Consider the following 14458-nt stretch of genomic DNA (forward strand, 5'->3'; position numbering starts at 1 on the left):
TTGAAATAATTAATCTAATGCAACTAAACAACCCAATTTTGTTAAAAACAGGATGCTGTGGTTCATCCAACCAACCAGATTCTGATGCATTTCCATCTAAAATGTCTTAAGGTATCTTTATTCTGAAGGCCCTGAGACATTTTCTACAAACAGATTAAAAGATTCATAGATATAATGCTGTGTATGCAAGGTTTTTACTTTATATGCTACATTTCTAACTTCATGGTCATTGTACGTGTGTAATTAAACTTTAATTTACATGCCTTACACCCCCACTTTTTTCATTTCTTTACTTAAATTAATGAAAATTTGATGCGTCAGTTTCACAGACTGCTTTGTACAAGAAACCATCTTATGTTTTAATTTCTTCATTATGGAGACATTTAACTACAGAATATATAAATGTAAAAAAAAAAAAAAAGCGAACCAATTTGAGTTTATAACACATTTTATAGCAACTCCCTGCCAGCTTTAATGCTACATCTATGTATTTTCTCACCTGGGGTATGTTACTCTTAACCCACTCCGTGTTAGGCAGGATATCATCCCACATGATAATGCACCGGGCGAGAGTCTGTCAGAGAGGAAGGAAGAAGACAAGCAAGTATGTCAGACATAGGAGAGGTGGGAAAAATATCATCTCACTCATGAGCAGAGAAACACACAGCTGGCGTCACACTAACCCTCAGCAGCAGAAACTCGGGCTTAATGAAGTCCAACAGAAACCAAGTATCTGGAGGTTTCAGCCAATCAGCAATCGACCTAAAGGAAAGAACCGGGATGAGAAAAAGGGAGTGTTAATACCCTCCCTCAACACCCTCTCCACCAACAGGCAGACAAAGTCGGACGTGCCTTGCAGAAATTAGGAACCCCTTGACCAAATATACAGTCAGGAGGTGGTGGAGTTTGCTTCTCTCATCAGGTTATGATGCTCTCAGGTTCACATGAATAATAGCAAACTGAATTTGGCAAAAAATAAACAAATCTGGAGTTTTAGTATTATGTAATTTACAAAAAATAAACCCAATTAGACTGGAGTTGCAAGTATGTTTATTTGTGCAGCACATTTTTTGCTCTGCATTATATTCAAGCTCCTTATTTCTTTTTTTATTTAGAAACATTTAAAATCAGGGATATCTTCCAGGAAACTATGCTGGAGCTAAGTTTAGAGTCAAAGCAGAGCAAACAAAAATGACAAGGTGCCACAAGACAGGAGATCGTTAGCAGTTTTGTAACAGGAATAGATATACCGGAAATGTGATTCTTTTATTCAACAAACAGGCTACTTAAAAAAAGAGCCACTGCTAAGTTTTATTTTAACCCATTTCATGTGAAGAGTGCAGAAACTTATTTTGCCATGTTATAACCACAAACCTCAATGAACTCTGTTGAAAGTTTATAATAGAGATTAACACAAAAAAATCATAATGAAAGACAAAACTGTCTAATTGTAAAACATTTCTACAAATAACCTGAAATGTTTGCCACAGATTCCCTCTTAATATATATTTAAATTCCATCAACCGAATTTAGTAGGGGCCTAATCAGTAAATGAATAAATCCTATAAGAGCCTCTTTATTACGACTTTAATAAAGATAGTGGAAAGGCTGAAAGCTAGCTAAATTTCAAGCCATTAGTGACCTTACACTGCAAAAATTCCCTCCTAAATTAAGTGTAGCTACCCTTAATTTGAGCAGGTTAATAAGATGATTTGCCAAATCAATGAGATTTTTATTCTTAAAATAAGATAATTACTTGAAATAAGACAAAGCAATTGTTTTTTTTTCTTATTTTAAATGTAAATTGTCCTGTTCCATTGGAAAAGTTTCTTACTTTCCTCCTCAATTCAGGAGGAAATGTACTTATTTTAAGAAAAAATAAGTTATCTATTAAATTTATCTATTAAACTTGCCTTTGTTACATTAACAAACTATGGATATTTTGATGGCAAAAATTAATGTCAATGTAATAACACAAGTGCTTCTATAAGAAATTCATGACAAACACTCTGAGAGTGAAAGAAACGCATTTTATTTGGTCCAACATAACCTTAGAGGAATTAATGCTGATTACTGGCACTTACATTTTTTTAGTTTGTACACCTATATATAATTGTTAACTAGGCTTATTAACTTTTTAACTTTACTGTTTAACTTATCAATTAGCTTTTTACCTTTTTTCTTGACTTAACTTTTTTCAACTTAATTTATAGTAGGTAATATATCATTCAAGGGATCATCTAATTGGTCAAATGCTAAAATAAGATGTACAGCCGTGTAGCAGTATCTTTGCTGAATGGCTGGATATAGATCTTGTGCTGCTAGACCTCAGTCAGGGACGGGGGGACTCTGTAAGGGAATAAAAACGGTAACTTGTCCTATAAAGGGTTAAACATGCAACGAAACTGCCGTTAACATAGAGTCCTGTTTGTAGTTTGCCAAAAGCCTTGTAAGGGAGCTCATGGAAATTAGGTTGGGTAAAAAGGAGCAGTCCTAGCTTAGAACCTTTAGGAAGCGACAAAAAAAGGTTTAGCCCCGAGGTGGAGGTTCACTTTCCATCAGGGAAACAATCGTAACCCTACCCTCTAGCAAGACTTGATAAATGATAAAAACCAATGCATCTTTTTTACTTTCATTAAGCAATCATGCTTCTTTGTCACAGATAATCCCCTGAAGTTTGTGGTTGTACCATAAAAATAAGACTTAAAAACATCAAAACAGTCCTAAAAAGTGTTTTGAGTAAAAAACAAATCTGGTTTTATTTTATGAAATTAAAAACATTTGTTTCCACTTTCTTACCTGTTGTTAGTCTTGAGGTAGATCATGGCCAGGGCCAGCGTGGCTCCAGGACAAGTCACATCTACATTTATCGTATCACCCTCCTAAAAACGACAGTTAAAAAGCAATTATAATAGTACTTCCAAAATCTGTCTGATTTTTGTGATAAAAGCGTAATTTTGCCATTTGTACCTTAATTACTAATTAATGCTGAAGCTTTTTGTTTTTGCGTTCTTTTATCTACCTTGATCTGGTAGCTGGGAGACTTGTGCCTTTCCCTGTTAGCCCCTGCCTGAGCCCTCCGATGGCCCCCAACCATGTATTGGTAAAGCTGTTCAGGTACGTTGAGGTCTGTCATCCCAATCAGGTTACTGCCATGCTGGAAAACATAGAAAAAAAGGGTATTAAGGACAAAGAAGAAATGTATTATTAGCTGATCAGATAAAGAAATTTAAAACATAAAATGAAAAGGGAAAAAAAATTAAAGGGAGATTGACCCTTGGAAATAGTGTTCCCTTAAACAACAAAACTATGGATAAATAGGAACAATCAGTTGATAAGTCTACAGTCCAAAAATATTCCACATTCATTGTCATCACAAATCCTTAAAGATTTATTTTTAAAAGAACTAATGATATATGAAATTAAGGAATGAGATCAATGAACCATCTAACAAACATCTTACTGCTAATTTATTTACCAGATCACATGTTTCTATAAAGTTACTCACCCCGAGACAAACCATGCCAAGTGCGAGTCCAGCAGCCAGTGAATAGGACTCCCTGTCAGTGCAGTACTCCATCTCTGGACCTGGGGGTCGGCCTTTAAAAACACAGACAAGAGTTAGCTTAACCTGATGGTAATGCAACCAGAAAACTACCACTGCATGACGACAGGGAAAATTATCAGTCAACATTTTCACTGTTTGATGTTTGGATAGAAAGATTATTAACTATTCAAAGAATTCAACTAAGTCTTGTCGTATGATTCTAATCAGCTGGTACCTTATTATAGGTCATCTCAAGACTAACTTCACAATAAAACAGTTGTCTCTTTCGCTATGTCCCAAGATGAGGCAAACAAATTCATCCACGTGTTCTTTATTATTACTCTCCTCATTCAAAAAAAATAAACAAAAATCAGAGGCAAAAAGAGGGTCTTCTTGCTCCAAGCCACTAATTGACATTGCACTGCAGTTTGCACATGTGTAAAACTACTAGCCATCCATAAGTTATTTATGAAAAAAGAAGCCTGCATTTAAAGTATTTGACACAGGTAGTGCTGTAGTATTTGATTTTCTGTATAACAGATTACAATTTGTTAAATATTGTGTTTGTGTTGGGAGGTTTATCATTTCTCCTTTTGACTGAATACTTATTGCATCTGGCCTTTGTATCCTTTAAATATCGTAACTTTATGAATCAATTTTAGTAGACTGCAAATGATTGGAGCCAAGTGTTCAAATAACCTCCATGGCCACAAGTGTGTAAAAATCAAGCACATCTGCATGGAGACTGTTTTTTACAAATATTCGTAAAAGAATGGGGTGCTCTCAGTTCATTGAATTCCAGGTTGGATCTGTGATCGGATGCAACCTGTGCAACAAATCCACTCGTGAAATTTCCAAGCTTCTAAATATTCCACAGTGAATTATCAACTGTATCATAATGAAATGGAAAGGTTTTGGGAACCACATCGACTTAACCAAATAGTGGTAGGTCACGTAAACTAACAGAGCGGGATAAGTGGATGCTGAAGCTCAAAGTGTGAAGATGTCGAGCGGCTTTCTGCATAGTCAATCACTACACACCAACTAACTTCATGTGGCCTCCAAAGTAGCTCAAGAACAGAGAGCTCCATGGACTAGGTTTCCATGTTCCAGCAGCTACATCCAAGCCATACATCACCAAGTGTAATGCAAAGTGTGTATTTACCCAATCCGATGGATGAGTCTGGGTTTGAAGGTTGCCAGGAGGATTTGTCTTTGTAATTATGCAAAGTGTAAAGTTTGGTGGAGGGGGTTGTTGTGGTACGGGGTTGGAGGCGGGCTTTGACCCTTAGTTTCAGTGACTGGAACTTTAAATGCTTCAGCATAACGTGACATTATAGACTTTTTTCCAGAACTTTGTGGGAACAGTTTGGAGCTGGCCCCATCCTCTTCCAACATGACTGAACACCAGAGCACAGAGCAAGCTCCATAAAGGCATAAATAGCAGAGTCTGGTGGATGAAATTGACTGGCCTGCCTTGAGTCCTGTCCTCAACCCAATAGAACACCTCTAGGATGAATTAGAGCCAAGACTGAGCTAGGCCTTCTCTTCCAACATCAGTGTGTGAAGTCAAAAATGCATTGTTTGAACAACGGTCAAAAAGTCCCATAAACCTGCTCCTAAACCTTGTGGACAGCCTTCCCAAAAGAGCTGAAGCTGTTCTAGCAGCAAAATGAGGATTAAAGCCAAATTGAGCCCTGAGGGACTAGGAATGGGATGTCACTGAAGCTCATATGCGAGTCAAGGCAGGTGAGTGATCTCACAATCATGATGATGATCAGTTGTTCTAATACTTAAAAATGAACTGCATTTCTAGAATGCCCAAAGAAATGTACACCTTGATAAAACAGAACTTCTTTAAGTTGTTCAGATATTTACCGACAATTACTTTAAAGAGCATAGCTCATCCAATCAGGCTACACATTTCTGTCAAGCAAAACCTTAGAAATTTTAGGTATACACTCGAACATAACATCACTAAATACTATTTTTATCATCGGAGACATATTTCCAACAGAGATCGTTGGTGTCATAACAGAAGCCTATGATAGTTATTTGCGGTTTTATAACGTTCCATCTAGACTCCACTTTTAAAATACAGCAACAACAAAAAACATCCCCTTGATCGCCCTCAGTTGTTGTAATCCTCTACAGGAAGAACCAATAAAAGGGTAAAAAGTTTACCAGGTTATTCTAAAACCTTATTTTAACATTCAGGGTTTTGCTACTTCCTATATTCGAAAACTGTTAAATCCACATAGTCCAACAAAATCATTCAGTTCCTCAAATTAAAACCTACAAATGCTGCCAAGGCATAAAACTTGAGAGAATCGCTCTTTCTGGATTTCTGCATCTTAACTGCTTAAACATCCTACTTCATAAGACTACAAAAAACATTTCTGTATTCTGAGTGTTGCAGTAACTTCAGCCGCCCTTACTTTAATTATTGGGTACTGTTAAAAACCTCACAAGTGATTAAAATTTTGCTTCTTTGGCCAATATATAATGTTACCTTTTTTTTTTTTTATCTCAATATTTTTTTTCCAAAAAACAAAAAGAAACATTTACCACGAGGTTCCTTGACTTTCTCTCTAGAAGTCTGATAATTAAGCCATTTTACCTATTTCACTGATGAATAAATCCAGGCTTTCCTGACCAGCTTACTTTACAAAAAACTTCATTTTTTAATTATATTTAACAAGAAATGACCAAAGGCTTTCCCTCAGATTCCTCATGTCCTTCACATAGCTATATTTGTCATAGGTTTGGAACGTTTTTCATCCGATCCAATACAGATATAAAATCTATATCAATGTCAGATTTTTTTAACTGTACAAAAATATTTAAGGTTAAACAATGTACATTTGTCATCTATGCTTCTACAGAGGAGAAATGCACAGACCTATTTCAGACAGCAAGACCTCGGCGTTGTGTCTGTGTCCTGTTCCCTGGTACACCAGCCCAATGCCAATGACAGCTGCAACCTGCAGGACAGGCAGGCAGAAAATACAATGACCTTTGTGCAGTTTTGGTGAATGTTTGTTAATAATAAATAAAAAATATGGACATCTTACTAAACCAAGAAGGAACTTTTATATGGACCATGAAAGACTTATCTACCATGCAGTCAGTCTCACCTGAACATTATGTGGCACGTCCAGCTCAGTGGAGGTGGGTGGGAGAAGGGCAGGAATGTGAATGCTGAGCAGTCTGGTGATTGACATGTCCATGGTGCCTAGTTTAGCAGAAGAAACTCCCAGTAGGAGTCCAATACTGGTCATCTCATGGCCCTACAAGAAACCAGGAACCATTTTATTTTCACATGCCATGTATATAAATGTTTTTTCCACATTATTGATTTATTTTATACACATGTAAATATGGAAACAATAGGGGGAAAAAATAAAGGAGAGACACAACAAAATGATGAAAGTAACTAAGGAAGAAAAAGTAGAAGTAAAAGATGAGACATGGAATAAAAGCACAACAAACAGAAGGAGTTAAGAAGAATGAAAAAGACAATATATGAATGAAGGAGAAAAAAATAAGGCAAAAACAAAGACAGAAGGAGCAAAAAATACATTTTGGAATACTCTCCACTAGGGCTGCAACTAATGATCATTTTGCAAATCGATTAATTGATTACTTTTTAGATTAATAATCTGACAACCAAAAGTTCCTTAAAGGGGAATTTTTATGAACTCAAACCAGGTAAAACTAAAACTTTTCCACTTGAGGATTTCCGGGTAGAGCATATTGACAGAAAAAAAAGATGTTTATTACCTTTTTTTTTTTTATCTGAAATGCATTATATATATATATATATATATATATATATATTTTTTTTTTTTTACAATTTTATATATTTACTGCTCTAAGTGGGTTGCTCTGTATGGTAAAAACATATTTTAGAGTCTCCATACTCCAGTTAACAATTAATTGATAACTAAATTAGCTGATGATTATTTCAAAGTTCGATTATTTACGATTAATCTGAGTGTCTCAGCTCTACTCTCCACACTTATCCACACCCAGAAGATAATGAACTCAAACTAAATAGTTTGCAGAGAGATCGCAGGAACTCCGTTATCAACTTATTACAGAGTCCTGCTAAATGGAGCCCATGCAACACTTAGGGGAGATTGGTAAAAATGTATAAAGCATAGTAGATAAGGCTCCAGTAGTGAGTCTGGTCTATACATTTGTCAACAGTCTACTCATTCAAATACATTTTGGCTCATCAACACTTGTTTTGTTTTTTGTTTTTGTTTGTGAGTTTGAATTTCTAAATTAGTTGGTGAACATTTATCTTAAGGCTCCACACATCAGATCATTTAGTAGTTTAATTATCTAAAACCTATAATTAACCCGTTAAATCAACCGAACTCGATGTTCAAAGATTAAAGTTCCAGTGTGTTAAATCAGCAGTGATGCACTGCCGACTTCTTGCTTGTAAAATGTAGTTAAACCCTGGAGATTAGGAACCTGAGAACACAACTCGAAATTCTCTTTAAAACCACACCAACGCACAGTTCTAACAAACTCTTCGTTTGCATATCAGTGTCTTTTTTTTTTTTTTTTTTTTAGCGAAAGTTGAAACCAAAAGAAAACCACCAAATACGGAGGAGCTTCGCCTGTCAACCATGTTCACAACTTTCATTCACACTGTTGGCTTTTCACTTGGATTGAGCTGTTAACATCCCAACTTTGTGAATCAATAAAATGATCCTTTCCTCATTGGTTTAATATGTTTTACAAAAGCTTGTGATGTATTTTCATTTATCAATATTCTTATGCCATCTACCACAGCATGGATGTGCATTCAGACCAGCAGTATGTGGACAGGAAGTCAGCAATGCCGAACTCAAATTTAAATTTCACTTGCAAGACAAACCCACCGTGCAGCTTGCACGAAACCTGGCTGAATAGTTGCATGTGCAATTTTAGTACAGTCAATTCTTTGAGGGGACCTTCTTGCATTATACATATTTTCACACAAATGAGTCATAGGGGATGCACATTGACAATTACTATTAATTTCACATTCTGAATCAACATGGAAATGAATCTTAACTTCTAAATGGGCACCTGGCTTTGATACATCACAGTGGCTCTTGTAGTAAAATACAAGAACCACTGAGTTTTGTTGAGCAAAAATAAGATTTTGACTTGCAGCATCCTGTTTTTCTGCCCTGAAAGTGGGAAAGGCTCATCTTATTTCTAATTTCTCAGAAGCCAGAGTTTCAGTTTGACTGATGTAGGTTTACAGTTCTCATTTACGCACATCTAAAGAGAGGTGAGCATGTTGTTGTGTGAGTGCAAGTAAATGAAAGCAGCATCTTTGTGACCGCCATTCTCTGTAAGTTGGTGCATTTAATGTGTGCTGTAAGTTACAGTTGCAACAGTAATTCAAAGCTACCTCTAGGTAACCCCCCAGCAAAATTATCAACAGTAAAAGAAAAGTAAACTAAAGAAAATTACATATTTCAAATACATGAGCTAAAATTTCCTTTATATCAAAAAATTATCACCTTTAAAGTGTAACCATTTTTAACTTCAACAGTTATTTTTTTCTGAGCACGAGATTCAACATTCTTAGAGACAATTCGCTCTCCTTAGTTTCTTCTTTTTATTTAATTTATGATTTGTTAGGTTCTATTGTGGTTTTACGTAATATCACAATTTCAATGCGACCGAAAAAAAACAACCCATCTAAGCGCAAAAACTTTTTAATAAAAAGAATTTCAGTTTGTTTCTAAATTCTTCTTTCCCGCCTTTAACTGTTATTTTTTTTCTTTAATGTTGGTTAATGTGTTTATAAGTTGATTAACATTTGCTTAGGAAATAGTAAGTATTATGAGGATTTACACTGATATCAATACATTTCTAAAAATATATTAATTCTGTTTTTACAAGACACCCCTTGCAATTACACTGCAACCCCCCACCTTATAACCACTGCTGTAGGTACAGGACAGCTTTAGAGCACATTACTTTTTAGCATGATTATACACGTCAGTCCATGCCTGTCTGCATGATTTACAGCTTTAGCAACAAAACAGAAAATGTTAAAAGCCTTTTGTGCAAACCTTGGTGAGGTAGTCATGTATGTTGAGCGTAGCCAGCTTGGTGAGGTGTCCGTTGAGGCCGAGGGCCATGAGAAAACCTGCGTACTCGTTAGCCAGTTCAGGACTCTTTGGCTTGTTGTATGCGATCCAGGCAGAGTCAACCTGAGGAGGAGGAGGAGGAAGAGATCAACATTTTATCTGTAGAAGTTTTTATTAATTGAGAAGTCTTTTCATGTACTAGACACCAGGTGTGCGAATTAGCAACTCGCTACATGGCCTGTGATCACGCCTTGGTTACTATGTAAAGTAAACAGTTAAAGAATACCATTTAAGCCCCATTTTTCAGAGATAGCCACACCTACTTGCTGTTAAATTTGTACTTAGTTCGGCTATTAGTTAAAATATTAGATTTAAAAATGTGAGGCTACTTCAAGAGGCCAATAGGTAAAACCAATTTCAGTTAACCCCAAACATATTTGACTTAAAAGGCCCATATTTGCCATGTAAAAAACTAATAATCCACCATCCAAGTAAAGGAAGAAGAAAATGCAAAAAAAAAAAAAATCAAGGCATCTCGCAACAGATTCTTTTTTAATTACACAAGAAAATTTTCCTATTTATTATTTAAGTTCAATCTGCTGTCTGTCAGTTCTGTTTAATGCTTTTAATAATCCCATGGAAGCCGTCAAGCTGTACTATGCTATAAATGATATTCATAAACATGCAGAGAAATCAGATGGCTACTAAAATCCTCTTGATCAATTTCAACTGCTGACTGACAAAGGCTGAAAAATCAATTCATTTTCTAAACCAGCGAAAAGCCACTAACAGTGAGGTGCAAAAACTGTCATGTAGGTGAAAACTGTCAAGTTAAAACCACTCATTAAGGGCGCAGCAGTGGTTTAGGGGTTAAGCAGGACCCATGATCAGAGGCTTTGGTCCTCGACTCAGCTGTCGAAGGTTCAAGTTCTGGCCAGTTGACCTTTGCATCATGACTTCCCCGTCACCCTAGTCCCATTTCCTTCCATTCCATCTTTAGAACCACTTATATTGACCACATGCAAAATGAAAAAAAAAAAAACTTTTTCTGAACACTAAAAGTGAAGGAACTCTTTTTACCTGCTTTACAGGAAATTAATGGTTCTTTGTTTTTGTTTGTTAATGGAGAGAATAAAGTAGTCAGATTAAACCTTTAAAAAATTGTTTTGAGTTCCTAAAGTAGTTTTTTTTATATAATATATAAAAGTTTATAATATATAAAATGTATCCAACTCTTATCAACAAGAACAGAAATTGGGTCATTCATTAAAAATACTTTTAGATTTTTGCTAAATTTAATATATTTTTAAAGCAGATTTGATTGTACCAATCTCTGATTTTGAGTTAGTGCCTGCATAGCTGTGGCAGAAATTACTACAAAATTAGAGAGAAAGCAAAAATTGTGGCTATGAACGTTGTGTGCTAATTTAGATATTAAATTGTAGAAAAAGAAATGAATTCATAGGTCAAAACTTTTCCCTAATTAAGTATGAAATGTCTGTATAAACCACGTGAAAAGAGCTGGACTCACCTGTGAAGCAGGAGCTATTTTAAGTCCTGCTGCAACTCCGTTATGGAAACTGGGCCAATTGGTCATATTGGGAGGAACATCAATATTCCCGCTGTTGAGGTCCACCATAGCATTCCTGGGGGGTGCACGGCCTGGAGAAGAAAAAAAGAAAGCAGGTAACACTGTTAAATGAAAATGGATGGGTATGTAGTAGCCCTGAAACCATTCAAGGAAGATCAAATAGAAATTACTGTCATTATCAGTCAACCTTTACTATCATTTGCCTTCAGGATGTGAAAATTCCATATGTCAAGAGAAAACTCTTGAAAGGAGCAAACACTTATGTAAAGAGATCATAGACCAGTATCAGCATCATACCAGTAAGATTCAGTTTTGGTACAGGCAAAGGTTCAGTCGGTACTGGATGGTAGGAAAAAAGCGTGAAGAGGCCTCTGCCAACTGGAAGCGCCATTGTTCTCTGACATAACTGCAAAAGCCTAAGACAGAACAGAACAAAACAAGGAAAAACAGAAATCACATAAAAATATATATAACTTTAGCTTTGGATCAGTTTTATTTTCTTTAGTAAACATAAAAAGTGGAAACAAAAGCATACTAAATCGTTTTCATCATGTTTTTAGACCAAACATCATATCATCACGTATACATTAGGCTCACTTGTTTTCCCTCTCCTCTATATACTCGTGGTCTGAAACTTCCGGTAGCTGGACAACGCTGACCCGGACCGGCCTGGAGCTCTGGAGTAACCTTCTGACTTCCTGAACCCTTAAATCCTGACTCCAGATCAGTCCTGTAACCTATCGAAGAACAGAAAATGATAAAGACCGAATCTTAAGAAAAACAAGAGAAAGCATTTATATTTAAAAAGTTGAAGAAAAAAACAAACAAAAAAAAAACTTGAAGCGACATTCAAGTAAAACAAAAAAATCTAGTCACCTCATGAATAATGTCTGACATCCCATCTTCCTCCTCATCTGCGTCTGTAGATGCAGGCGGGACCAGGGAGAATCCTGAACCTACAGACTGAAAACACTTAAAAGTTAGGGATGCACGATATTGGGATTTTGGCCGATATCCGATATGCCGATATTTTAAAACGCATGTAGCCGATAACCGATACTGATGTTAAAGCTGGACAAAAATAAGTAGTCATTGAAAAAGGCAGTTTTGTTATCCATTTCCGACACTTTGAAAAATAATATACTCAAATATATTTTCATATGCTGATATCAAATTGATTTTTAAAAACGTGGTATCGATCTATTTTACTTTCAAAATCTCGTGAAATTTCATCGTTATGTTACAAACTCTCGTGATATTTTGCAAATTCTTGTGAGATTTTGTTAGTAAAATAGATCGATACCGCGTCAATATATCAACATATAAAAATATGGCAAAATTTCGTGAATTTTCGGGGGATTTCGTAGCATAACGATGACATATAGCAATATTTCATTAGTAAAAGAGATTGATATGGTGTTTTTAAATGGCAATATATCAGCATATGAAGATATTGGGATATTTTAATGTATCAATATTTTTTCCGTTCGTCTTTAGATGTTTTTAAGTCTGTAAAAAAGAAGTTTTTGAGGAAGAAGTAGTATTTTTTATTTATTTTTTTTTTTAGACTTTAGAAACTCAGAAGCTGATCAAATATCGGGTTAAATATCGGGGTGGCCGATGTCCGATATTCAGTTTTAAGGCCGATACAGGCCGATACCGATAGGGGGCCGATTATATCGTGCATCCTATTAAAAGTGTAAACAAAAAGTCTTCCTATAGAGACAGATGAAGCTGTTAATCTAAAAAGAATCCATTTGATGCTGTATTTAAAGGAAAAACAAAAAACAAAAAAACAAGCTGCTACAATATTAGTACATCGAAGCCCAATTACATGAAAAATTTGTATGCACTGGGATAACAATCAGGTTTTGTACTTTAGAGCACATTTTCAAAGCATTCAAAAATCCTGATTAGTATGATTGCGGTAGTTTTATGGTCTTTAAAGGTTAAATAAAGAAAAATGAAAGTTAAGACTCTATTGCAGACAGCTGCATAAAACAAAGTCTGCATCCTGATTTAAATAAATCTTAACTTACAGCTTTGTTTTTGGCCAGGGTCATCTTATGGGCTTGTTTGGTCAGGTCCTGTCGGCCAATCAGAAGACAGACTGCCTCCGGCCAGTCAGAGGAGGGCTGCTCACGACATCGATATATTGCCTCTCTGATGGGCAAAGCCACCCCGAACGGGACCGACTCCAAGTCCTTCAAGGTAAAGCCTACAACAGTGGAGAGGCAGGGATAAATGACTTGGTTATTTATAGTTTGTTAGCAACTGAGAAGAAAACATAAAACTGGTTTATGGCTTTAAAAGAGAGTTTAGAGAAACTCACACAATATCTATAACAACAATAATGATTAATTCAAATCAGGTCAATACTTAGAAATCAAAAATTTGAAATTTCACAAATAGCATTACCAAACACTAACAGGTCACCTATTCTAAGGCCCAAAGTAACTACTTTAAAAGGGACATAAAGTGGAGCTGGTTTACGTATTAATATCTGAGATTCTCAAACAATGAGAATTTTTCGGTTTTTGACACGAGTGGCCTTTATTTGACAGTAAATAGACAGGAGAGATAGTTACAAGAAAGGGGGGAGACATTGGAAGGCCTGGACTAGAAAACTGCACCAAATGGTAAATGATTCATGTGCTCTAAGTTTATCACCACAGCAGCACCCCATGATTTCTTCAATTTTAAACCAATGTTGAGAGTTGTTTAAAAAAGCAAAAACAAGCATGTTTTGATTTGCAAAAAAGAATTATTCTGCAAGAGGAAGAAAATAAATGATTTGGTGCTACTTTTTTCCTACAACAGGGATGTTTTATTTTTTTATATACGTCTGTCCTTGCTGTCCAAATACATTAGACTCTACTTACCATTCTTCACTGATGTTCAGTACAAACAGCATGCCTTTGTCACATTGCAATGAGTTTAACAAAGGTTGGGATGAGATGGGCTTCTTCGGATCCCCTAAGAAGCCCAGTTTTTCATATTCTCTTACATATGGGATAATTCTTGCTTTTCTGCCAATTAGTGAACATTAATGTTTTAAATCTCAGGATTACTCGTCGCTTTTGGTTCATTATAAAAGCTGCAAAACCCATTCTGCTTCCTCTATGTAGATGAAGCACAAAAAAGAGGAATAGAGCTTTTCCAAATATAAACACCTTCAAATCTGATGTTAAGACCAATTTCCTTTCCTTTCCT

The 14458-nt window shown here is 35.8% G+C and overlaps 1 protein-coding gene across 2 annotated transcripts in view; it reads right to left on the reverse strand.

The window, feature by feature from the left end:
* anapc1 (anaphase promoting complex subunit 1) overlaps nucleotides 1-14458 on the reverse strand; it is a 64605-nt gene that overhangs the window by 21382 nt on the left and 28765 nt on the right. For both annotated transcript variants that reach the window (XM_015382968.1, XM_015382966.1), the window contains exons 28-40: nucleotides 13285-13463; nucleotides 12122-12208; nucleotides 11843-11982; nucleotides 11543-11661; nucleotides 11186-11316; nucleotides 9637-9777; nucleotides 6685-6837; nucleotides 6450-6531; nucleotides 3509-3600; nucleotides 3023-3157; nucleotides 2800-2882; nucleotides 684-762; nucleotides 500-574 (exon numbers count right to left, since the gene is read on the reverse strand). In XM_015382968.1, coding sequence (XP_015238454.1) covers nucleotides 500-574; nucleotides 684-762; nucleotides 2800-2882; nucleotides 3023-3157; nucleotides 3509-3600; nucleotides 6450-6531; nucleotides 6685-6837; nucleotides 9637-9777; nucleotides 11186-11316; nucleotides 11543-11661; nucleotides 11843-11982; nucleotides 12122-12208; nucleotides 13285-13463 — 1496 coding nt within the window. The remainder of the gene's footprint in view (nucleotides 1-499; nucleotides 575-683; nucleotides 763-2799; nucleotides 2883-3022; nucleotides 3158-3508; nucleotides 3601-6449; nucleotides 6532-6684; nucleotides 6838-9636; nucleotides 9778-11185; nucleotides 11317-11542; nucleotides 11662-11842; nucleotides 11983-12121; nucleotides 12209-13284; nucleotides 13464-14458) is intronic.

This window comes from Cyprinodon variegatus, unplaced genomic scaffold (genome assembly GCF_000732505.1).
Source record: "Cyprinodon variegatus isolate N-32 unplaced genomic scaffold, C_variegatus-1.0 Scaffold270, whole genome shotgun sequence".
In the NCBI taxonomy this organism is placed as follows: Eukaryota; Metazoa; Chordata; class Actinopteri; order Cyprinodontiformes; family Cyprinodontidae; genus Cyprinodon; species Cyprinodon variegatus.